This window comes from Choloepus didactylus, chromosome 15, assembly GCF_015220235.1.
Source record: "Choloepus didactylus isolate mChoDid1 chromosome 15, mChoDid1.pri, whole genome shotgun sequence".
Lineage (NCBI taxonomy): Eukaryota > Metazoa > Chordata > Mammalia > Pilosa > Megalonychidae > Choloepus > Choloepus didactylus.
In genome coordinates, this window is record NC_051321.1 from 6,750,127 (window position 1) to 6,776,373 (window position 26,247).

The 26,247-nt window shown below is 46.6% G+C and overlaps 1 protein-coding gene across 1 annotated transcript in view; it reads left to right on the forward strand.

The window, feature by feature from the left end:
- The window catches only part of C15H10orf90 (chromosome 15 C10orf90 homolog), a 375,991-nt gene that overhangs the window by 110,560 nt on the left and 239,184 nt on the right, over positions 1-26,247 (forward strand). The window contains exons 2-3 of the mRNA XM_037804315.1: positions 17,152-17,438; positions 18,600-18,701. Of these exons, the coding sequence (XP_037660243.1) occupies positions 18,618-18,701 (84 nt within the window). The 5' untranslated portion in view covers positions 17,152-17,438; positions 18,600-18,617. The remainder of the gene's footprint in view (positions 1-17,151; positions 17,439-18,599; positions 18,702-26,247) is intronic.

Here is a 26,247-nt window from a genome sequence, read left to right on the forward strand (position 1 = left end):
CAGGAGACACAACGATGATTCCATTGGAATCCACTTTGGGCTCCTCACTCTTGCCTCTGAATCAACCGGCAAAGAAGGGAATTGCTGTACTGACTGGGGTGATTTATCCTGATTGTTGGGGAGAAATAAGTCTGCTACTACCCAATGGAGGTAAAGAGGATTTTGCCTGGAGTACATGATATCTACTGGGATGTCTCTTAGTACTACCATGCCCTGTGACTAAAGTCAACAAAAAACTGCGACAGCCCCATCCGTGGAGGACTGCTAATGGCCCAGAAACTTCAGAAATGAAGGTTGGGTCACCCCACCCGGCCAAGAACCACGGCCAGCTGAGGTGCTTGCTGAGGGTATAAGGGAACATGGACTAGAAAGGTTATAAGTTTCCTTCCCGAGTTTCTTGTGAATATGTTTGTATGTATACATAAAGCAAATTTCTTTGTTTTCTCCCCACCTTACTCCCTTATTGCATAACTTAAATTGTATTAGCTTTATTGTCATAGTCTTTAACTTATAGGAGATCTAGTCTAAATGAATATTACCCAAGCACTTGCATCCTCTTCTGAGGAAAATGTTAGTGCATTTTCTGTTGTACAAAGCAGAGTTGAATTATGTTAGGCAAATTCATGACTGTTATTGTTTTTATTTAGAGATTTAGTTTAAGGAGATGCATATGGGTGCCAAGTTGTCAAGGGGTGGACTGTGATGGTTAAGTTCATGGGTCAGCTTGGCTAGGTTAGAGTGTCCAATTGTTTGGGCAAGCAAACACTGGCCTGATTGTTACTGTGGGGATATCTTGTGGATTTAAATCACCAGTCAGTGGGTTGCGTCTATGGCAGATTACATCTACAACCAGCAAAGGAGATTGCTTTCAGTAATGAGAGGAATCTCATCCAATCATTTGAAGGCCTTAAAGGGAGAACTGATGATGTCAGCAGTCATAAAGAAGAATTTCTATCTCTAATTTAGCCAGCCAGCTTCTCTTGGGGAATTCACTGAAAGCTTCATCCACATTCCAAAGTTACAGCCTGCCCTATGGAATTTGGACTTGCCCATCCCCACAGTCACATAAGCCAATTCTTATAAGAAATCTTATAATATTTACAGATATATGTGTATATTCTGTTTCCCTGGAGAAACTTGACTAGTCCAATAAATGAACTAAAATTTTCTTTTAAATTTATTTTTATTTATTTTTATGAGGAAATTATAGGGTTACAGAAAAATCATACCAAAAATACAGAGTTCCCCTATCCCCTCCTCACACATACAGTTTTCCCTATTAACACTTTGCATTAACGCGATACCTTCGTTATAATTGATGAAACTATGTTATTGTAATTATACTATTAACTCTAGTCCATAGTTTACATTAGGGTTCCCTATGTGTGTGTACAGTCATATGGTTTTTAAAAAAATTTTTATTCTAGTAACATATATATAACCTAAAATTTCTCTTTTTAACTACATTCAAATATATAATTCAGTGGTGTTAATCACATTCACAAAGTATGCTACCGTCGCCACCATCCATTACCAAAACTTTTTTAGCATCTTAAAACACACTCTGCTCCAATTAAGCATTAACTCCCCTTCCCCACCTCTACCCTGGTAACCTCTTTTCTAGAATTTGCATATGCTAATATTTCACATAAGCGAGATCATGCAATAGTCCTTTTGTGTCCGACTTTTTTTTACTCAAACGATGTTATCAAGTTCATCCATGTTGTCACAGGTATCAGAACTTCATTCCTTTCTATAGCTGAAGAGTATTCCATTGTATGGCTATAGGGACCCCTGTGATTACACAGGGCTCACCTGGATAACAGGGCTAATTTCTCTATTTTAAGGTCAGCTGAAGAGCAATCTTAATTCCATCTGCAACCTTATTTCTCTTTGCCTTGTAATACAACCTATTCACTGGTTCCAGAATGAGGACACAGATGGCTTTGTGTGGCCTTTGTTCTTCCAATACCATCCTGTAATCACTGAGGGTTTTAACTAGTGGAATAACCAAGTCAGATCTTTTGAGAAAGGTGACCACACAGCAAGCATATAAAAGGGGTCATAGAATTGGTGGACAAGACATAATGCATTTTCTATATTCTTATTTCAGTGTCACTTTATAGCATTTACAGAAAAATGTGAAAATGGCAAATTTAGAGGTTTACATTGTGATATTTGCTTACTTGGGTTTTCTCCATATTTTATTTCTCTCTTGGCTCAGTCCACAGAGGGGTTGATGTAGCTTCCAAAAAATGCAAGCAATACAAGATGTTTGAATGTGTAGAGGAAAATAGGAAGAGAAAAAATTTAAGTAGCAAAAAAAATGAAGCTGGGGGTTGGTTCACTGTTGTTTTGAGGTGGTTCGCTAGTGTGGCTCCAAGCTTCCTAGCTTCCAAAGCAAAAAGGGTAACAGGGTTAATTACACAATTCACAGTAGCAATAAGATAAATGCAGGTGAGTTGTTTAGGAGAGGCCCTCTTTCTCTATGGCTGACACCTGAGAAGAATTTTTGCTGAGGGTCTTCACAAAGCTGCAGTGTTGGCTGTGGCAGACTTTGCTTCTGGAAGCAGCTCTATGTGGAGACAGTAGTGAACTTTGTATGAAAGTCAGTTTCTCACAGTGTCCCTTAATGCAAGTGGATAACCCAACACCAGAGTGCATTTCAATGAAAGCTATTGAAGGGGTGCCATGGGTGTTGGTAGTGGTGTTTTAGTTATCTATTGCTGCATGAAAATACCCCAATCTTAGTGGCCTAATATAACAATCACAATTTAATGTCTCACAATTTCTTTGGGTGATTGGCTCTGCTGGCAGTGGTGACAGCGTTGGTGGGGCTGGAGCATCCAACATTGCTCCCCCTACGGCTGGTGGTTGGTGCCGGCTGCCACCGTGGGCCCAGCTGGGCTGTTGGCTGGGATACGTCCGCTCTCATCCCATGAGAGCTGGGTTCCAAGGGTGCCACGCTGAGGCAAAGGGGAAGCTGTAGATATCTTAAGGTGTAGCCTCAGAAATCATACAATGTCATTTCCCACTGCATTCTATTTATCCAACAGGTCACCAGTCTACCCCACATTCAAGGGAATTGGAAATTGACTCCATCTCTTGATGTTAGGAGTAGAAAGGAATTTATGAGCATCTTTAGTCTATCACAGGGGAGCAAAACAATGTCCAAGTGTGCAGGATAAGCAGGATTATACTGGGGTCAAATTTGGAAGGGCTTGAGGAACGATGGACTCCTCAACACCTCTTTCCAGCAATTCCCATAAATATCAGCTACTGAAAATGATATCCTTGATAAAGATTAGAGAGGTCAGTTTGTGTTGCAGCTAGGTTACAGAGCACAATTTACACTGCAGACTAAGGGGGAGCTGTAGAACCATGCAGAAGGAGAGCTTTCTCCTACTGCTTTTCTGATCTTCAGTAACTGAATTCAGTCTGGTAGGCCATAAAAATATTGCTTATCCAACAAATTGGTCTAGTTAATCATAAACATGTTTGGTGATATCTATGGCGATTTCATGTGGTGTCAGTTTGGCTAAACTAGAGTTGTCTTCCAGACTCTCGTCTCCTGCATGATCTGTACTTAGAGTTGGTCAAGAGAAATTTGGGTGAGACTTGATGGGGGAAGTGAAAACTCCATCTTTACCCTGTAAAGGTCCTCACAGAGGCTGTGAGACACTGGCAGATACCAGCTCATTCTTGCTCTCCTCTGCTCTGTGTCCAGCTCTTTTTTCCTGATTTTTGGTTCTTTTGGCTGACAGAAACCCGACGAAGAGGCAGCAGCTTTCCACAGCCTCCTCTCCTTGCCCTCCAGCCCTTCCCAGCTGGACATAACTGGATTTAGATGGACTGGCCAGTGACTCTTCTCTGATCCACCAAGTCCCCTTTGGACCTTGACTCCTCTAACTTCTCCCTCAGTTGTGTAGTTTTATTCCTATGACAAATCCCTATTCCATTATAAGGATAACAAGGAGGGATTCTTGTTCCCTGACTGAACTTTGATAAAATAAGCTCTTTGGACACTACCATTTAAAGTTGGCTATTGATGGCACCAGCGTATGGATGATGCTGGTAAAGTAAGAAGCCCAAGGCCACATGGAGAACTATTGGCAAGAAAAAGGCAGGTCTCCCCCCTCCCAGTTACGTCCTCCCTCACTTCGAGTGCCTATGCTGGGGCGGGATTTATTCAGGACTCCAAAATGAAGAAGACACATTCCCCGATTCAAAAAGCTCACAGCCTGAGAAGGTACAAATATTGCATGTGGTCAGTAGATAATCACGACAGCCATTCCTGCACTTGTGTATACACAATACACACAAACACAGCCCTTTTCAGTTTACGAAGATTTTCACCCCAACATCTCAGTATGTCACAGCCTAAGTGTACTGAATATGGACCGTTGATTCTGGGAGCCCAGGTCATGGCTTCCCCTGCTCGCAAGGTGAAACACTGGGTTTTGGAAGAGGATGTTAGCCCCTGCCTGGCCTTGATTATTCACCTGAGCTTATTCACTGGAATATTATGTCCAGCAAGTACTTTATCCCACATGGGCCCTTCCTGAGCAGTCAGCCGTCTGCTGGGCTCCACGTTCCACCGATGGAAGTGGGCGTAGGGGATGAGACTGTCAGGTCGAAATCATCTTGAGGGAAGCACCTGTTCTTTTCTCTGATGATGAGATTATTGAAACTTTTTATTTTGATATAATTTCAAATTCAGAGAAAAGTTGCAAAAAATGTCCAAAAACTCCAAAACCCCTTGAACAAACTTAACAACTGTTTACATTTTGCTGCCATTTGCTCACTCTATCTATCTGTCTATCTACCTACCTACCTACTTATCCATCCATCCATCCTCTATCCACCTGTCCATCTGTCCATCCATCTATCTGTCATCTTTTTACTGAGCCATTTAAAAGACAGTTGGAGGCATCATTACCCTTTAAATGTAAATTTTCTTCAGTGCGTTTCCTAATAGTAAGACATTCTTTTACGTCATCACAGCAAAATTATCAAATTCAGGATGTTTATCATTGATATAAAATCTTTATATAATCTATAGTCCATATTCAAATTTTATCAACACTCTAACAGTGCTTTTATGGCTAGTTTCCTGGGCCTGGATCCAATCCAGGACCGCTCTTTGCCCTTAGTTTTCATGTCTCTGTTGTCCCCTTTCACCAGAAACATTTCCTCAGCCTTCCTTTGATTTCCTTGAGCTTAGATATCGTGTGGACTGTCCCTCCAGTTGGGTTTGCCCAGCATGTCCCTAGCTCAGATGCAGATCAGGCATTTTCAGCAGGGACACCCCAGAGATGATGCCGTGTCCTTCTCAGCACACATCAGAGGGCACGTGGTGTCGGTTTGTCACAATATTTGTGAGATTAACTTTGTGCTCTTGGTTAAGGTGAAATCTGCCAACTTCCTCCCTGTAAACTTACTGTTTCTCTCTGTAATTAATAAGAAAAATGTGGGGATACTTTGAGACCATGTAAATATCCTGTATTCACTCAAACTTTTATCCTGTATTTATTGGTTGGCATTCTTCAGGAAGGTTATACTTTTTCTTCTCCCCACTAACTTTATTCACCGATTTATTTATTCATATTAGTATGGACTAAGGATCTCTTATTTTATTCAATGGGTTATAATCTATTGCAAATATAATTAATTTTGATGTTCAAATTGTCACAGACTTAGCCACTGATGCCCCTTCTGGTTGGGTCCTGTGTCGTCTTGATATATCCCCATCATTCTTTGAATGATTCCTTCCTTTCTTGTATGATATGATGTTGCAAGCTTGTCTTATATTTCTCCTGTCCTGGCTCTGCTTGTCTTATATTTCTCCTGTCCTGGCTCTGCAATCAGCCTGGCATTCCTGGTTCCTTTCAGGGGAGAATGGTATTTGAAGCCAAGGTCTGGGGGTAGATATGCTCATTGTAACTGGGGTGCCATCGATACCAGCTCTTCTGTGGGCAGAGCTAGGAAGTCTGTGCCTACATATACATATACACACATGCCCACACATACATATACACTCCACACACACAAATATAGACATACATTCATATTTAATTCTGTATCTCCTCTACAGATGTGTGTATGTGTATGTATGTATGTGTACCAGTATGTATACATGAGTTCATAATGAGACCCCCCAATTCAATCCAGCACACAAAGTATATTCTAATTTCACACTTTCCATGTCCATAGTTCCCTTCTCCAACAGTACAGCCTGGCACTGTGAGACCTTGGCATCTCATTCATCTCCCAGCTTTGCCACAGAGACTCCTTGCTGGTTTCTCAGAGTCTTACCCTGTGTGTGCTAATTCCAGCCCCTGGCCAGGGACCAGAGGGAGCTCTTGTGCACAGCTCCCTGCTTTTTGGCAAACTCCCTGACAACTTCCAGCTGCCTCAGCAGCCCCACGATCCGCAGCTCAGTGGGTCCTCAGCATCTTCTTGGGCTTCATCTCCCACCCTGGGGTCTGGAAACTGCTTCCAGCAAACATACACCTTTCCCAGGTTTTACCTTCTCTCAGGGATTAGTGCCCTGCAGCACCTGTTGCTCAGGACCTGTCAATGGTTGCCACATAAATTTTGTTCTGTTTTATGTATAGATAATCATAATGAGAAGGTAAATCTGAAACCAGTTACTGTGTTCATGGCCAGAGTGTGAGTCTCAATTTACTTTATTTTTTTAATTCAGTGTTTTTGAGATATGTTCACATACCATACAATTATCCATGGTGTATAATCAACTGTTCACACTACCATGTTATAGTTGTGCATTCATCACCCCAATCTATTTTTGAACATTTTCCTTAACCAGAAAGAATCAGAATCAGAATAAAAAATAAAAATAAAAAAAGAACACCCAAATCACACCCCCATCCTACCCTATTTTTCATTTAAGTTTGTCCCCATTTTTCTACTCATCCATCCATACACTGGATAAAGGGAGTGTGATCCACAAGGCTTTCACAATCACACTGTCACCCCTTGTAAGCTACATTGTTATACAATCATCTTCAAGAGTCAAGGCCACTGGGTTGGAATTTGGTAGTTTCAGGTATTTACTTCTAGCTATTCCAATATATTAAAACCTAAAAAGTATTATCTATATATTGTGTAAGAATGTCCACCAAAGTGACCTCTTGACTCCATTTGAAATCTCTCAGCCACTGAAGCTTTGTTTTCTTTCATTTTGCATCCCCCTTTTGGTCAAGAAGAAGTTCTCAATCCCATGATCCCGGGTCCAGATTCATCCCCGGGAGTCATATCCTGTGTCGCCAGGGAGATTTACACCCCGGGAGTTGGGTCCCATGTAGGGGGGAGAGCAGCGAGGTCACCCACCAAGGTGGCTTAGCTAGAGAGAGAGGGCCACATCTGAGCAACAAAGAGGTACTCAGGGGGAGACTTGAAGGCACAATTATAAACAGGGTTAGCCTCTCCTTTGCAGCAACAAGCTTCATAGGGGCCAGCCCCAAGACAGAGGGCTCAGCACATCAAGCCTTCAGTCCCCAATGTTTGTGAGAACATCAGCGACAATCCAGGTGAGGAAGTCCAACACCTCAGCATCCTCCCCCAGCTCTTCAGTGGGGCCCCGAAAATATAGTTTTATTCTCCACCCAAATTACTTCAATTTACTTTTTATTTTATACTCTAAGACATTGTATTCAAATTGCTGTGCTGTGTATTTTAACTCTTGTCACATTTTCAACCTGGCAAAAATGCTGGTGGAATGGATTCAAAGTAGCAAAATTTGAGACTTCAAGACAAGAGGAAAACCAATTCTGTATTATAGAAAACAGAATAAACTCATTTCTTTTGGCATCTTGTTGAGCCTTCAGGTATTCATATTTACACATTTTACCAATTTATGATAGCTCTCAGAGAAGAACTTCATCAAAATTTCCAAACCGTCAGTGGCTGTCTCAGATATGATTTGTTTTCTGTGTCTTGAACACTGATACTCCTGTATTTGTTTGTATGATAGTTTTCGTTTTAATCCTTATTTATAAAAGCATGACATATCACTTTTTACAAAATTTGGAAAAGAATATCAAAGTCAAAAAGGGAACTTAAATCACCAACAATGCCATTTAGAGATAACTACTGATGTTCTTTTACATTTCCTGATGCCTTGTTTTGAAAAAAAGCTGTCTATTCACAAATACCAATAAATTGTTGAATATGAGAGTGGAAAGGACTTTGAGGATATCTTGTCTCAACTCCTAATTGTGTAAGTGGATGTTGGGGATTGAATCATGTCTCCCACAAAAAGCATGTTCTGATCTCAATTCCCAGTCCTGTGGGTGTGATCTCATTTGTAAATGGGAACCTTGAAGATGTGATTAGTTTAGGTGTGTTCAAACTGAGTGCGGTGGGCCTTCTTCCAATATGGCTGAGGTCATATAAGCAAAGGAAACTGGACATGGAAAGAGAAACCAGGGAGAGTAGACAGGAGCTGGAAGTCAACAGGACCCAGAAGAGGAGGAGAAGATGCTGCCGTCTGCACTGCCATGTGACAAAAGAGCCAACAACCAAGGGTGGCTGGCAGCCAGCCCCAGAACACCACAGCCTTTGGGGAGAAAGCAGTGCCTTGCTAATGCCACGATTTTGGCCCTCTCCTAGCCTCAAAACCATGAGCCAATAAAGTCTGTTGTTAAGCCAACCCATTGCATGGTATTTGTTTTAGCAGCTGAGAAACTAATACACTGGGTAAACTGAGGCCCGGCAAGTACACCTGCTCAGGGGTACGTATCTCTTTGAATCATCTCTGATTTTCAAAAATTCCACCACTTCTGTACTGTCTCTTCAATGACATCACTGTCATCAGTATAAGCACCTCATAATTAAAATGAAAACATTTGCCCCCCAAATCCTATCAGGCACCCTATCCTGGGAAAATTTTGTGCCTAATGCCACTTTCCCCATAACCAGAAAACCAGTGGGAAATTAGAGAGTGATGATGGCTCTGTAACTATCTGGATCTCTTCCCAGGTGCATCCAATTTATGTAAGGGTTTGGATTTCCCCCATTTTCTCACTAATGTCCTTTTTCTCTTCCAGGATCCAACCCAGAGTCCCACATTGCGTTTAATCATCTGTTCTAGTCAGTGACAGTTCCTTAGTCTTTCATAACCTGACATTTGAAGAGTACTGGCCAGGAATTTTGCCAAATGTCCCTTGGTTTGAATTTCTCTGATGTTTCCTTATTATTAGGCTGAGGTCACGGAACTTTGGGAAGAGTGCCACGGAGGCGATATGCCCTTCTTGTCAGGTTATATTAGGGGCACATGATGGCAATGTGACTCGTGACTGATGCTGTTAACCCTGATACCTGGGTAAGGTGGTGTTTGCCAGGTTTATCCACTCCAAAGTTCCTATTCCTCCTTTCTCATATGCTGTTCGTTAGAAAGGATTCCCATTGTTAGGATTGCATTGATCAGTCTGCTTCTCCTCCCTGCTCTTCATGGTGAAGTCAGCCTCTGAGCATCTGGAGAGTGGTAGACCTCAGCTTGTCTGCACACCTGGGGATACCTGGGCCCCTCCCCCAGAAGCAATGGTCCTCAAAGTTTGGTCCCCAGACCAGCAGCAGCACCTGGGAACTTATTAGAATTCTTATTAGAATTCTTGGCCTCCACCTCAGACCTGCAGAATTGGAAACTCTGGGTGTGGTCCCAGCTACCTGAATTTTAACCTGCCTTCCTGGTGATTCTCATGCACTCTGAGGTTAGAGAACCACAGAAGAGCTTCTGCTGTAACTGGTCTGGGGAGTGGCTTGAGCATTGAGGTTCTTTTTTAAAGCTTCCCGGGTGATTCTAATGTGCAGCCAAGAGTAAGCGTTACTAACACTGAGCCAAAGGCGGTATCCTTGGGCTTGCATTGCAAGCAAACGGGCCTCCTGCAGGCTGTTCCTGCTCTCACTAATGGCTTTTTCTATTGTTCATGGCAGATTTTTCTTCATCTCTCTAATCTGTATCATAAAAGAGCAGAAATGTAATTTCCCCCTTAGCATTATATTTTACATGAAAAATGGCTAGTTTGAATCAGATAAAAGGGAAGACATCTTTCAAGGGGTAATGACCCCTGTTTAGTCAAATGGCAGGGCTCCCTGTTTCATTGGAGGAGAAGGGGACAATTCATTTCTGTTAAATTGGTTTTCTTCAGGGGATCTCCTTCCCCACAAAGGAGAAGTCCAAGGAAAGCGTCCGGCTGGTCAAACGGAGGCATCCCTCTTGGCCTCGGGACAGAGGTTCCAACTCTCTGAATGAACTTCAGATCTTGACATTGTGATTGAGAATCAGCCTTTGCACAACTTTGCCTGTCGATCTGGGCTTCTAAGTGGAAATTCTAGGCAGGCAGGGACTTCCAGTAGTGTGCAAACTGCAGGGAGTGCAGCACCATTTTGCCTTTGACACTTTTCATGACTTACTTGTTGGTTTCAGACAGCATTTCTGACCATGCCCTTGGCACAGCCCCTGGTTCTGGTTTTCAAGCCAATCTTGCTCAGACTCTGCATCCCTGCTGGTTTGACTGTGTATCCAGGTCTCAGCTGCTCCCTGTTTCCAGCGTCTGTGCTGGCAGCCTTCTGGGCTCTCGGCCTGGCTATGCCACGCTCACCAGTGGCCTCTGGCCAGATAGGACAGCTGGACCCGCAGGTGCCCAGCGCCGACTCGTGAACAACAGTAAACTGGTCGGCACTCGCAAGGACACCGGGGACCCAGGTGGAGGCCTGGGGCAGCATGGCTGTTCTTGGTTTTGTCTCACTAAAGTCATCAAAACTGGCCACATGTGGTGTAGTGGTTCATGTGTTCACTTATCTCATTTTTGCATGTGTTTATTGTCTGGTTCCTGAGGGACATATTTTTTCTTCCTTTCATACAAATGTTTGTGTTGCTTCTTCTTGAAGATGGCGCCCTTCTATTAGACTCAACAGGTTAATGGAATCAAATTTTCTATGCCCGAACTTATTAAAAAACCATATCCCCCACCTTTTTTTTGTCCCCGTCTTATTCTGACTCTGTTGGACCAATGGCCGCTGGTCTCCTCCCATACATTCAGTATAGAGAGAATTTATCTTCCACTGGGTTATGTATGGTATTTCACTGATGCCCATTAGGGGAGAGTCATGTTATCTTTTCTGGGTATTTCATATCCAGAAGGGAAAAGACACTTCCCAGTAGGGAACTCCCCCCCATTCTGCCATGAATTCCCCAATCCTTCCTCCTCTGCAGGAGTGATGCACTCAGGCTTTGCTCCTGAGCACCTCTGCTTTGACCCTGGAGGGTAAAGAGGAGCCCCCACGGACCACACCTGAAGCCCTCAGGGGCCTGAAGCCCTGCAGGACCCTGTGGAGGGTGGCGCTTTGGCACAAATCTCCCAAAAGTTGACCACAGGGATGGTGGGCTTGTACCATATCCCAGACCCCCTTTAGAGAGCCATTCCTCACGTTATGTGGGACCAAGGCAAGAAAGAGGGGTAGAGAGGCCTGGTGGGCCCCTCGAAATCCCCCTACATTCTCTCACCTCCAAAAGGTCAGGACCACTGAATTAGGGCATTGCCAAGCTCCCTTTGCTTTTTGTAAGAATCAAAAGGAATATTTGGCTCCTCATTTTCTTTGAATGTCAGTGATAACCCCAGGCAAAGGCAGAGAAATGGAGAACAGGGGGAGAAAGCAAGGTGGTTGGGAGGGCTTCCTCACCATCACAGTCGAGAAGCAGAAGGACAACAAATGGGCGTATTTCAGATGCCAATTCTGACCCTGGAAGAGAGTTTGAGAGTAATCAAGGACCCTGAGGCTGCATCCAGGGTCTGTAAAGTGCATTCCTTGATTGACATGCAAGGTCTCAATGGGTCATCAAAGGGGAAGGGTGGAATATGGCGGCCAATGCAGAGGAGAAGAACCACAGAAGAAAGCAAAGCAAAACTGTGCTCAGAAGAGGACTTGCAGAATATCAGAGACTTGAGGGAGAGAGAGTTCACATTATTTGGGGAATCATGGAAGACTTCATTTAAGATAAGACCTTAATTTAAAAAAATAATTATTGAGGTGAAATTCACATAACATACAACAAACTTTCTTAAAGGGAGCAACTCAGAGGCAGTTAACAGTCACAATATTGTGAAACCACCACCTCTGCTTAGTTTCAAAACATTTCATCACCCCAAAATACCCCATGACTATTAAGCAGTTACTCCCATACCCTCTGCCTTCCCTCTTCACTTTCTAGCTCCATGCTTTTACCTTTCCTGGATATTTCACATAAACGGAAACATACAGTACGTGACCTTTTGTAAGACCTTACTTTTTAGCTCCTCATTTTGTAAGGGCCATCTGTGATGGGGGTCAGTGCATCCAAAGTCTCGAATAATTTTGAATTCCCAAATGATGTAAGAATGGGCAGTTCTGCTTCTACAAGGCATCTGTATGTTGAGGAGGCTGACAATAGGAGCCAGAGAGAGGAAAAAGAACATGGTTTATTGTGCTGATCTATACTCAACGATCCAGCTGGAGGAGTGGCTGAGGGCTCAGGCTTCATACTTGTGGTTCAGTGTTGTGCTGCATTGTGCTGTTTACCCCAGAGGCACCTTGCAGAGCCTCAGCACCCAGCCCTGACCAAGGTCTGCCCTTGGACACATGTAATTCACTTCCCGGGTCCTCAGTTCTGGGCCTTCTGAATTCATCTGCTCCGCCTCTTCTGGACACACACCAAAGCTTTCTGGATGGATAAAACCACATTTCCATACAGCATGGCCGGAGAAGTCACCCATTTGGTCCAGGTACTCTGTTTTCCAAGTGATGTTCTCAACTGTGTAAAAGGCTTTATAAATCTCCTCCTGAAATCCTGGCAGATATTAAATAGCAATCATTAAAGTGATTGGAAAGAGTTGATATATGATGAGAAAGTTCCCCTCTGAGTTATTTCCACTATTGTTCTCCCTCAGGCTGGAAGTACAGGATTGATCAGCTCAGTCCCTGAGGGCTGGATGCTGAGCCGCTTCCCCATCTGTGAAGGTGGGAATTGTCCCAGGACACTTACTGGTGGCTGTCTGCGTTCACCATTCAGAGGCTGGAACCAGACCTAGTGGCCATCGCCCACTTGGTCATTAGCTATGATGGTGGTTAAGAAAAAATTAACCAGATGGTCATAGCACTGTTGGCTTGTGAAACCCTTTATTTCTCAGCTTTTTTCAGGGCCTGAAGGTCATGTGCTAGGTTTGATTAGACTTGAAATGCCAACTGTGTTTCTACTAACTTTTAAACAGAACCTGTTTCTAAATAATTCTCAAGAGCAAATGATTACAACAAAATTATGTAAATCGTTCTTAACAGTTGCCTAATACACAGGTTACACAGTGGTCATTCTCTAAGGGGCAAATAGCCCCCCCATTTTATTGAAAGAGAAGCTCCTACTGTTCAGTTCCATAGAGCAAATGACAACACTGGGCCAGAACCTCAGGCCCTGACTCATTTGGTTTGTTGGGTTGCCTCTGACTTTGCCGACTCTCCAATCTGCCCTTATTCCCTTGAACCAGAAATCTGTATTTCCTAACTGGTTTTCCTCCCCACAGCCAGGAAGCTCCACTAGAGATGTGTGGAGGAAATGGGTCAATCTCAGTGAGGGCTGAGTGGGAAGGGAAGGGGCAGGAGGTGGGCATGGCCTACCCTCAGCATCCCCAGCAACCACCGGGTTTCCCTGAGCTGCTGGCCAGGCTGCGGCTGCTCTGAACCAACTTCTGCCCCTGGAAGAAATTCTCAGGGTGGGCGTCTTTAGCTCCTGGTGCTATTTGACATTGCTCCCCACAGCTGCCATTTAAAATAAATGGAAAAGGCACCTCTAGTTGGCTGCACGACATTGAGCAAGCTGTTTAACTACTTCATATTGTGGATTGTGCTCTCATTCAATACAGGAGGAGGCCAGCTCAAAGGCTAATTTCAGTATAAAATTCAGTAAGTCTATGTATTCAAGGCCACTGATGTGGGAAAAGTGGGTAAAAGATATAGGGAGTGAAGGGAACTCAATTATTGACATGATTTGAAATAAGGAACTCAGTCCCTCTCTCTACCAGTCCACATCAGCTCACTGTGCACCATCAATAAATATGACTGAATTCCACTGAGTGATGTCTGTAGTTGGCCCTGCTGGGGTCAGAAACCCAAGACATTGAACCTCTGCTTAGCATTAGGCATAAGCCGTAGTCTATCATGCATTTATGGTGAGAAAAGGTCCAATATCCAGGGTACTAGCTGGATTACAAGGGAAGACAGGAAGAAAAGCAAGGCGGGAAGTCTCCAGGCTCCATGTTAAATGGAATCTCTCACCTGTGCCCTGATATTGGACTCGTGGCACCAGCCACAGTTCAGCAGGACAGCTGGCCCTCATTTGCAGGCAGTGACAGAGATGGACAAGCCTCCTTGCTCATTGCCCAGGCCACTTGGGGACCCTCTCAGGGTCCATCCAAGACTTTTCCCTCTCATGCCTCCTGTCAGCAGAGTCATCATCACACTGCATTGAGTGTGAGGGTCCATGTCCCCAGGAGAATTTCCAATCCTCAAGGGAGGGACGTTGTCCTTGGATCCCAGTGATTAACACCCAGGAAGTATTAGCTGAACACCTGTTGAATGTGCCATTGAATTTCCTTGAGAAAATCCCTGGACTGCTGGTGGGAAGAGCAGAGTTGCAATCCCAGCCCTCCTGGCGACGAGGGGCTACTGCTGTGACGTCCACCCTCTGCCCCTTACCGGCCGTGTGACGGTGGTCTCCTTGCCTGACTTCTTTGAGGCTTGTTTCTGCATCTACCCCAGGACCTTTATGAGGGCCAAGAGAGTGATTTCTGAGACAGTTTTAATGAGCAGGATGGACACGGATGCAGTGACTCGCTCCCTCGGAGGTTTAGGGCTTGGGCTCCAGCGCAGACAGACCCGAGTCTAGCTCCTGGCTGTGCCCAGGTGAGTGAGTGCCATCCTGCCTCTCCCACTGCGGTCTGCGTTTCATCCTTCTATTGAATGGGGGAATTGTGGCGTCTCCCTCAGGGGTGGTTGTGAAGATTGGTGAGCCACTACTCTGAATTAAGTATTCAGCATGGCTCCTGGTACACAGCAAGCCTGATAAATGTTAGTTATGCTGCTCTTGCTATACCATCAAATTTATGCCCCAGGTCCTTTACTTCAAACATCATTTTGATCACTCAGGTAACTCTCCCTAGCAATAACAGAAATCAGTTTTAAAATTTTTCTTAAATTGTTTTTAATGAACAGTAATACATATTCATTAGAGAAAAGACAAGCAGGGAGAACAAGTTGCCGAAAGCCCCTCACGAACAGACTGTCGTCCATATTTTAGCATCTCCCCTTCATACAGCTATCTGTGTGTATAATGTTATAACATCTGTATTTTGCTTTTTCTACTTAAATAGTTCAGTTGTTTCATTTTTTTCTATTATGCTTTTTTTATTTTGGCATGTTTCATCATAAGTCGTCTTCCTCGTTTCAAATTCTTTTCTTCAGATCGTACCTCACCAGGGTATTGGTGAAGCGCTTAGCTAGAGGTGGTCAGTGCAGTCTCATCCTGGGCCTGTCTTGTCCTTTTTGTCTCCTTCACTTTTTCTGCTTCTACTCTACTAATCAGCATCCATCCATGCTAGTTGATTTCAGGCTGCTCTCTTATTTTTTTAATCAATATTTATATGCTAATTCCAGAGAGTCCTCGGTCTCTCTGAGCATTTCAAATTTATTCCTGAATGTACAGATTCTTTCTGACTCGGCTCCATAGGCCTTATAAATGTATTTCTATTTTTCTAGCTATAGATGTTCCCGGCAAATATTTTACCTACTTAGCAGGCGTGTCTTCCTTTCTGATAACACTTTCTTCAAGACAAGATTATTTCCACAGCTGTCTTGTTGGTGGGAGAGATTATATATCTCTCTCTGTCTTTAAGAGGAGAGAATTATCTCTGTTGGACTGAAAGATGCCTGGAAGTTTCTCCCCAATTACTCAAAAGTTTCTTTAATTTCTGTTTTTTTTTTTTTTCCTTTTCGCCATCTTCCAAATTCCCTTTTCCCCACCTAAAGCACATCAGGTAACAAATTGTATGCTCTTGGCATTTCCTGAATTTTGGTCTTGGGTGTTTCATAATTACCTTGGGATGTCTATAAGGGGATTTGGGGGGAATTCTTTTTTATCGAGTTTCTATCTTGCCTCATTCTAGGCACATCTTTGAGATATTTAAAATTTACTCTTTAACCCAATCTTTAAAGGTAGGCATTATCCTCCCAGTTTCTTGATGGGTGAACTCAACTTCAGTGGCGTAGGCAGAGGGAGAGCCCCATGGGCTTCCCCTCGTCCTGATACTCAGCTGAATCTTGCCCTTCTGGAGGTTTGATGCTTTAATCCATCTTTGGATTCCTTGAGCCGGTGGGTTCCTCTCTGTTCAAGCCAGTGCAGGTGGATTTCTGTCATTTGCACCCCCAAGATTCCTGACTTACACACTGTATTTGTTGAATGTTCCTTTAGACTGCAAACTCTTTGGGATTAGCTACTGGGTGGAGACTTGCTCTCTGATCCCTGGCAGAAGGAAGAAGAAAATTTCTGAATTGAAAATAAGAGTACATTCATTGACTATTGGGCAGATTATTTGAAATCAGGATTATCTTATAAATTTGGGCCATGTGGTTCTTCTAATAAAAAGTTCCTTTCAATCTGAAAATTCTATTAGTTAGAATTAGGGCATGGGTACAATAAGACTTGGAAATTTCCATCAAGAGGTTTTTGGCTTCTTCACAGAAGATACTTGGCAGTGATCCCTGATGCTCTCTCAAGAGGCCATTCATGGACAGGTGGTAAATTAGCAAGAAAGAAGAGAAGCCTGAGCGAGAGACACTGACTGCTCTCTGGTGTTGAGGACGAGGCACAGAGGTGAGGAAGGAGGATGTTTCTGTTGCATCACCCAGAGCACCCCAGCATGGGAATGTTTGTCTGCAAGGCACAGAAATCCACGTGTTTGTGTGCAAGACAAGGCAGGGTTTATTGCTAGGATACAATGTGCTCCCTGGATTCTAAATACAGTTGAGTACAGGGGAGCCTGACTAGGACACTCCCGGTGTCCCTCTCTCCCCTTTCATCTTTGAATTCTGCTCTCTCTGCAGCTCAACATCTCTGATCATCCATAGGGCACAGGCTTCTGGTTAAGGTCGGCTCAAGATGGCAGCCCTGAGTCTACGTTGCCCTCCCGATGGACTCAGTCTCTTTGTCCCCAATTACAAAGCTTCTCCAAGAGAAAGTGATTGGCTAAACTTGAGTCAAACGTCTACCCCTCATCCAATCATCTGTGCTCAGTGTGACCATGTGGTTTAAGAAGATCACCTATGGAGAGGCAACCTATTAATCAGCTAGAACCTGCTTAACAAAACAGTGCAACAACTTAAACTTGAAGGTATGTTTGCAAGTAGTTCATATTTCCATAAGTGTTCTCAACATGTTGAAAGTGGCTTACCACTGAGCTTATTTTAAAAAAAAAATCCAGTTCCCTTTGTGTATTTCAAGCATGACCCAAACTACAATATTCCTGACTTACGGCTGGGCTTTCCAGGAAGACATCTGCTGTGTAGGGCAAAGTAGCCTTGAACTTCATGTTTAAGCTCTGTCTTTTCTCTACTGGCTTACAAGGCTCTCAGGTGGCAGCATTTTATGCAAATGATAACTCCCTCTTATAATGTTGTCTATTTTTTTAAAATGTAACAAGTGCAAATGTTCCTGTAATCCTTGAAAGAAATAAGGTGATAGAGCAACAGCAAGATAAAGGAAACCAGGGTATTTGAGTTGGGGAAGAAGAAACTTCTATTAGTTGGGCCACTTTCTACATAATGACTTGATTGATAGAACAAAAGCAGAACAAGACAAGATAAAACAAAAGTGGGGCTTAAGCCTATTAATCAGATTGAAGATTGCAGTGCAGGAAGCATCCTGTGAACACAACTGGCTGTAAGAAAACATAAAATTGTCCCAGTATCCTCTAATAGGGAGCCAGGTGAAGAGAATGAGGCCAGTGTGGAATTTGAGCGGGAGCAGCAGAGATGCTGGAGCCCCTGGGGCCCATTTCTTCCCTTCACCCCAAGTGCATAACCCAGAGCCTCCTCTCTCCCTCCATCATCTGTCTCCATGGCTGGGCGTAGGGCGTGTGCAAAGAGGAGTGGAGTTGCAATCAGGAGGACGAACAAAGAGCAGAGTGTCAGGAGCTCACAGGCTGCTCCTGAGTAAAAATGGAAAAGAGAAGCTAGCACATCATGCTCATGGCCCCCTGGAAATAGTTCCAGGCCGAGTGAAGTCCAAGAGAGTCCTTGGTCTATCAAAGCCGGCAGTAAAAATGAGATAGGACCCACATCAAATAGCCAGCCTGGCAATTAGGATGGTTTGGGGTGCAAACAATGAAAAACTGAACTCATACTGAGTTTAAAAGGGGTTTGGGCTTTATTTGCATGTGGAGCTGGTAGGTCTTGCAGTAGTGCGGACTGCAGGGTTGCTTTGATTTAGCCGTTCCATGTCATCAAGAGTCTGATTGCTCTCTCTGTGTCCACTCTGACTTCCTTGCTGTCAGCTTTGTCCTTGGGTGACGATGGTTATAGAAGTCCCAGACTTCACAGCCCTGGTTGACTCCACATGCAAGCAGCCAGTATTTCTCAGAGTGCCCAGATGGAAGGTGAGTAACTTTCTTGGAAGCCTCCAGCAGCCTCCTTTGCCCACCTGGGGTCACGAGTCCATGCCCAAACTGCTCCTTGTGGCCAGGGCAGGACCTATATTGACTGATTTGGGGCTGAGTCACTCGAACAGTTCACTGTGGCTCAGGGAAGTGGGGTAATCCCTGCCTTCGAACTATCAAGGTCCATTTCCTGGCCCCCAAAGCCATGTGAGGGTATCATTCTAACATATAATCCTGGGTACAGTTAGGAAGAGGCTAAAGAGGGAAAGTGCACTATAGGGATTCACAAATGTCCAGAAGTGACAACAGACACCATGGTCAACACCAGGACCAAGGTGAGATCCCACACTCCAAGGACAAGAGGGCAGCCACGCCTGGTGCCAAAAGCCATGGCAGAGCTGCCGCCACTGCCCGGTCAGTTCTCAGGAGCAGGGAGCAGGTTGGAAGCACCTGCTGCAGAGGAGTCCTGCACTGGGGCTGCTGATCTGAGCTTGGTCCTTTTGCTCCACAGGTGCCTGGTGCGGTCGCGTCTACTGCTTTGGGGGGGGGCGGCCGGTTGCTGAACCCTCGGCTCTCGGCGTTGCTCGGAGGGTACCGGCGGCGGGGGCTCTTTCCCGGAGGCGAGGGCGAGGCGGGGGACTTGGCCAGGTCCCCGGCGGTGGCGTGCAAGGTGTGGAGGGCGGCGAGAAGGGAAAGACAAGACACTCTTCCTCCAGTAGGGGTAGAACAAAAGGACAAAAGGCGCTTTATTCAGGGGTGAGCACAGGTTATATAGGCTGGCATAGAGGGCGGGGGTTGTTACAAGCCAATGCTGAGGGGATAAAGGCTAGGATTGGTTCTGAGAGGGTGCGGAGGTTAGGATTGGTTCTAAGAGGGCACGGAGGTTGTTTGAAAAGGGGCGGGAGTTGCTCTGGCAACGGTGTCTGGCAACAATGTATGCGCACTGGTGGTGATGGGAGTTGCACTGGCAACGGGGAGTGTCCGGGCAAGATAAGGGGGTGGGGAAAAGGCGGTTCCCTCCGGCAAGCCTCCCCTATCGGTGGTATTTTGGGTGAGGAAATGGGGCCTGCCTCCGGCCTCACTTTCCCAGGCCCGGGGGGCTGTGAAGGGCGCTGTTCACCCGTACCCACTACCCTCCCCAGGGGTGGCCGATCCCCTGGCCCAGGCCCGCCAAGTCGAAGCACGTAATCAGTGTCCCGCACCTGGAGCTTCTTCTGCCCTGGAAGCAGGGCATGCCCTGGCAAGCGGGTGATGAGAAAGGGGTTAATCAGTCTTTTTGGGTCCAAATCCTGCATCCACCCCATGTGGCTGTGCTTCCTTGGGCAGATGAATGCCCATCTGTGCTTCCATTTTGCCCACTGTGAAATGGGGGAATTGACATCACAGGGTTATTGTGGGGATGCCAGGGGATAAGGAACGTGAAGTGCCCAGTGAGGGCAGCCTGGGGTCAGTGCTCACTGGTTGGAGATGGTGATGGGGGAAAGGTCAACAGCACGGTCGTGTGGAATGACCCATCAGGATAATTTTGCAGCCCTGGAAGGTCAGGTCTGAGCTGTTCAAGCAAAGTGCAGACCTGTCATCTGTATGCATTTCCTGTTGCTGCTGTAACAAAAGACCACAAACTCAGGGGCTTAAAGCAACACAAATTTATTCTCCATCCTGGAGGTCAGGAGTGAAAAGCCAAGGTACAGGAAGGGCTTACTCCTTCAAGAGGCTCTAGGGAATAAGTCGTTTCCTTGCTTTTTTCAGATTCTAGAGGCCACCTGCACTCCTTGGCTTATGGCCCCCTCTGCACAGCTCTCCAACTTCTTGCTTCCGAGTCAGGTCTCCCTCTCTCTGACTCTCACCCTCCTGTCTTCTGCTTTTAAATCCCTGGGATTACACTGAACCCACCCAGATAGTCCAGGATAATCTCTCCATCTCCAAATCTTTAACTTAATCACATCTGCCAGTCCTTTCACCAGGTGAGGTAATGTATTCCAGGTTCCGAGAGCTAAGGGGTGGATGTCTTGTGGGTGGGGGGTGTTATTCAGCTGATCACAGTGTCCTTCTGGAATAATGTGGAACATGGTAACTGGCTCAAAACAAATTTGAGACCAGTGCTCAGGCCTCTGGATAGCAAGCCCATGTTCACTTTCTCTAGCAAAGTGGGGGAACATAAGCCTGTTGAGGGGTGGGGGAGAGGGTAATGGCATGCCAGATGGGGCAGGAACTCACCGTAGCCTGAGGACGGTCAGTGGCTGAGCCCCACCCCAGGATGCTGGCTGAGGGCTCGTGGCAGGAATGCACTGAAGGCGACACCAGGCAATGCCCACAGGAGCCCCCACCAGCCCTGGAAAAGCATGTCACAAATTCCTCTCAAGTGGGGCTTGTGAGGAGATCAACCCAACAGCAGGGATGGGACCCTGATGGGGGGACGGTCCCACCCATCGCTTTGGGGCAAGAGGTCAGGCAGGGCCCCAACAGCAGAGGTGGAGCCTGCAGCTGGGGCTTTGCCAGTCCCAAGTGCCCAGAGTGTTGACAAGCAGCCCCAGGAGCAGCAGGAAAATGTAGCCAAGGAGGATGCCGGACCCCTCTTTGACCCTGCTGGAGAAAGTTTGGAACTGACAGCAGGTGCTGGCTTGTGGTTCCTGTGGTCATTGTTCCTGGACTCTCAACGGTCCTTTGCAATACAGTTGTTCTGGTTTGCTAATGCTGCCAGAAGGCAAAATACCAGAAATGGACTGGCTTTTATAAAAGGGGATTTATTTGGTTACAAATTTACAGTCTGAAGGCCGTAAAGTGTCCAAGGTAAGTCATCAACAATCGGGTACCTTCACTGAAGGATAGTCAATGGTGTCCAGAAAGCCTCTGTTAGCTGGGAAGGCACGTGGCTGGCTTCTGCTCTGGTGTTCTGGTTTCAAAAGGGCTTTCTCCCAGGACGTTCCTCTCTAAGCTGCAGCACTTCCTTCTGCTGTGAATGCTTTATAGGACTCCAGTAATTCAATTAAGACCCACCGTGAATGGGTGCAGTAACACCTCCATGGAAATTATCCAATGAAAGGTCTAACCCACAGTTAATTGAGTCACATCTCCATGGAAACACATGAACCAGTAGGTTCCAACCTAATCAACACTAATATCTCTGCCGCTATAAGATTACATTAAAGAATATGGCTTTTTCTGGGGGACATAATACATTCAAACTGGCGCAACAGCCTTGGTGGCCTGGTGGACCAAGGACCTGCTCTTGAGAGCCACTTGCAGTCGTCAGCACAGTGTGGATTATTAAGCTCCCCAGTCCTCCGACCATCCTCACCTGCACTGAGGAGGAAAAGATTCCAGTTCTGGGAAGGCCCACCTGCCCTCTGGAAAAGCGTGGATCCGTTTGACCATTCTTCAAAGCAGAAAAGTAGTTTTAGGGCACTCCCAATATAGGACCATTCATTTTATTTATTAAGTATGAACACGAGGTATTGTACTAATATATTCTATATGGAAATTTAGAAGTAAGTGTAAATAAAAGTTGTGGTAGTTTGTTCCGTCACCCCCTTGGACAGCAGAATATCTGTGAGTGCACAGACAGGCTTTGTAGGCTGCCACCCTACAGCCCCCAGACTTCAAGGGTCTTGAGGGCAGAGATTGTGTTTTACTTAACTCTGTATCCCTTGGACCTGTGCCTGGCATCGAGGGGGCTGCTCAGAAAATATTTATGGAGCGAATACAGAGCAAAGAGGAACAGTGTCACTGCCATGCGGGCAGGTTGGGGAAGCAACCTGTACGTCTGCTGGGAGTGAGGCCAAGGGAGTGTGGACACGAAGCTCCACGGAGGGTGCCATGTGGGGTGGGGGCTCTGGACTGTGAACCATTCATTTTCCAGCTAACAAAGAGACCAAAGTGATGCCATCCCTTTCTTCAGAGGACTCAAGCTGTAATTTGAAAGCTGTTTTAGCCTTAGCAATTGGCTGGCAGGATGGATGCTCAGGCTTCCCATTTTGTCCTTTTTAAAAGGGGCACTTGACTGGTTTGCCCTTGGATCCCTTGTTTCATTTCAGTTCCCCGGGAGAAGGCCGTTTCCTTCATTTAAAAATAGGGCTGTTATCCAATTTGAATTTTAAGTGCAGGGTGAGGGACACAGAGAAACCCTTAGCAAATGCAGAATCAGGGATCAGGGAAATGGGAGCTGGGAGAGAGAAAGCGTGCTGGAAACCCGAGAAGGGAGTGCTTTGTGATCCGCGGGGCAGGGAGGGGAAACTGAATCCCAGGTCCTTATCCCCTCGGCGATGAGGCTGGCAGGAGCATGGGCTGGGCAGCGCCGCTGAGAATGGAGAGTTACAAGTCTGAGAAGTTGGGGGACACACAAGAGGGGACGGAGAGGCAGCCTCGCCCCAAGCCTGGGGTGCCTGGGCACAGGAAATGGGGAAAAATGATAGTTGTGCTTGGCCCAGATGCTCAGCAGCCTGGTTCCGGCAGCCCTCACCCCCCAGGCTGCTCAGCAGTGGTGCTAGAATTCATCTGCCTACCGTGGTCCCTCCCTCCATGGGGCCCCTCCATGCAGGTGCCGAGAGGGGCTGCAGGAGATTTGTCCCCCCACCAGGTGATCAAGAGAGAACACACCTGCCGCCATCACTCAGGTATCCTTGTGGGATTCCTAGCAGGACATGAGGTCAACTCCAATGCAGTCTAGAAATGCAATGTGTTCAACAGGTGTGTGATGTGCTGAATTATATCCAAACCTATTTGGATAGAAATCTGTGGCCCCCTTTCAGGGAGACTCCCATAGTGGGAGAACAGTTAGTCATTCAACAAACATTTATTGTGTGCTTGCCTTTGCCAGAGATGGGGCTCCAGCAAAGCCTCAAGGTACCCTGTGCTTGCAAGCTTTAGAGCCAGATTGAGCTCACTGCTGAGGAAGAAGTTTTTTTTTGCTGCTTCCAAAGCAGTGACACCTGCCTGCGAGGACAAATGCTGTGCGGCCTCCATTGACTCTGTACACTCTCCCCACCCCTGCCCCACTCCAACCTGTTTTGACTTAACAGAAGACAGCCTTATATGCTTTTAACATGTGTTTAAAAATGCTACATTGGTGTGTATGTTGGAGTGGAGTCTGCCAAGATCCTATTTAGGTTTGTCCCAAGTGAATCAGGGCAGGCAAAAAAAGGAAAACATAAGAAAACACATTGCACATTGGTGATTTTCCTCAGACTTACATCCCCTTTGAGGACTATTTGGAATCATAGAAAAACCTACAGATTTGCTTTCAGCCTCTCTGTGACTTGCCACAGGCCTGTTTATTTGTCTGTCCTTGGCTGGGGGGCACTGGGGGGCTCGTGGGGAGGGGGCCGAGCCTCGGGCTAGACACAAGGAAGGGGTTCCTGGGCTTGCCAGGCAGACTCAGGTGCTTCAAAGGATGCTCAACTCAGTGGTCCTGGCGAAGGGCGGCTTCGTGGTCTTTGCCAGGCCTTGCTCCTCGTTCATAGGTGAGGATGCAGTCGTGCTCTCACCTTTAGCCAACGCTCATTGGAATTCTGTTACAAACGAAGCATTGAGCTGGCTGCTCCGGAGGACCTGATGGGGAACCAGGTTCTCCCTGCGATGGTGCAGCGAGGAGATGGGCAAGTCACCTGGTGGCCAGTGTGAGGGTAGAGTGGGGCAGAGATGAGAGGCAGTGGGGGGTGCAGCAGGCGCGATGGGATCAGGCTCGCCTGGGATCCCCGGGGAACAGGGCTTAAGAAACCCTTGCAGCAGGAAGTTGACCAGGGCAGTGTGACCTGGGAGGGGGGAGCCAGGGTAGCGGAACTGGGAAGGTGGAAAAGCTCCTGTGAGGACATGCTCAGGGGCTGCCGCCGCAGGGGCCACCAGTTCTCTGTCTGTGGATCCTTCTAGAAGCCCGTGAGGTGCATCTGCTTCCTGACCTGGATTCCGTCCACTCCCCATTGGCCAAAGCGGGCTGAAGCCTGCACAGAGCTGGGGCTGGAGCAAGAGATGGGGTGGCGGTCGGGGGGCTGGATGGTGCCACCAGAGGGGCCCGGGTCAGCATCTTGGGGCTCCGGGGTGGGCTCTGGTGCCACATAGGCAGACAACGCCAACCCCCGCATTTCCTAATATTTTCACGTGCTCCCTGTAGGTCCTTCTTTTAGGGTAAAATGCCCAGTGCCCACACCCATCAGACCCTGTGTGGTCATTGTGCGGCTCTGTCATCTGGCATGTGTTAGGCCCTAAGCACCCAGCAGTGAGAAGGGGGAAGGGAGGACAGAATGGGGGGAGGGCAGGAAGGAGGGGGGGAGAGGGGAGGGAGGGAGAGGACACACATGCGAAGAGCCACAACCACCACCACGAATGAAACCAGGCTCCCGCTTCTGGGAAGTTTACATTCCGGTGAGGAAGAGTGGATATAAAAACCATAATAAATAGAGATGTTGGGGGGAAGAAGTAACATGAAGAAAAACTGAGCAGCGTATTGGATCACGAGAGGCCTTTGCCAGGGAGACCTTTGAGAAGACGGCACTTGAGTGAATGAATGAAGTGAGGGCGGGAGCTGCCTTGGTGTCCGGTGGCTGCTGCAACAAAGGACACAGACTGGCTTAACACAGCAGGAATTTGTTCTCTCACAGTTCTGGAGGCTGCAGGTATGAAATCCAGGTGTTGGCAGGCTGGGTTCCTTCCAGGAGCTCCAGGGGGAGCTGCTCCCTGCTCTCTCCTGGCTTCTGGAGGTGGCCGACCATCGTTGGCGTTCCTTGGTGTGCAGATATGTTGCTCCAGCCTCTGCCTCCCTCTTCCCGTCGCCTGCTCCTGGGTGCCTTCTCCCCTTCTCTGATACGAACATCCTAATCCAGGGTGATCTTATCTTAAGAGCCTTAATTTAATTGCATCTGCAAAGAACCTTTTCCAAACAAGGTCTCAGATTCCTGGGGCTGTCATGACAAATTACTGCAAACTGGAGGACTTAAAACAGCAGAAATGTGTCTGCTCCCTGCTCTGGAAGCCACAAGTCTGAGCCATGGTGTCGGCAGGGCCGTGCTTGCTCCAAAGTCTCTGGGGGGCCCTTCCTGGCCTTTTCCGGCTTCTGGTGGCCCCAGGGGTTCCTTGGTTGCCTGCACCCACTCCATCCTCTCTGGGTCTTCATGTGGCTGCCTTCCCTGGGTCACCTCCTCTCCTTATATGGCCACCTGGGCCCTAAGTAATGCATGATTTCATCTGGAGATTCTTAACTGATTACATCTGTAAAGACCCCATTTACAAATAATGTGTCAATTCTGAGGTTCCTGGTGGGCGTCAGTATTGGGGAGACACTCTTCAACCCCCTTAGTCACATTCCCAGGCTCCTGGTGGATTATCTTTTTAGGGGGTGGGGGAGCACTACTCCAAGCACTGCAGAAGCCAAGCAGGTACCTGGAGAAGAGTATTCCCGGAAGAGAAAACCGAGGCAGGAGGGTGACAAGCAAATCACAATCGGAATTAAATTTCCATATAAGCATCTTGTAACATCCTCCCCCCAACTCCTTCCAGGAGGGCAGGGGCCATGGGGTCAAGCTGACTTGGTCTCTGCCTGGCACTTAGTGATGTT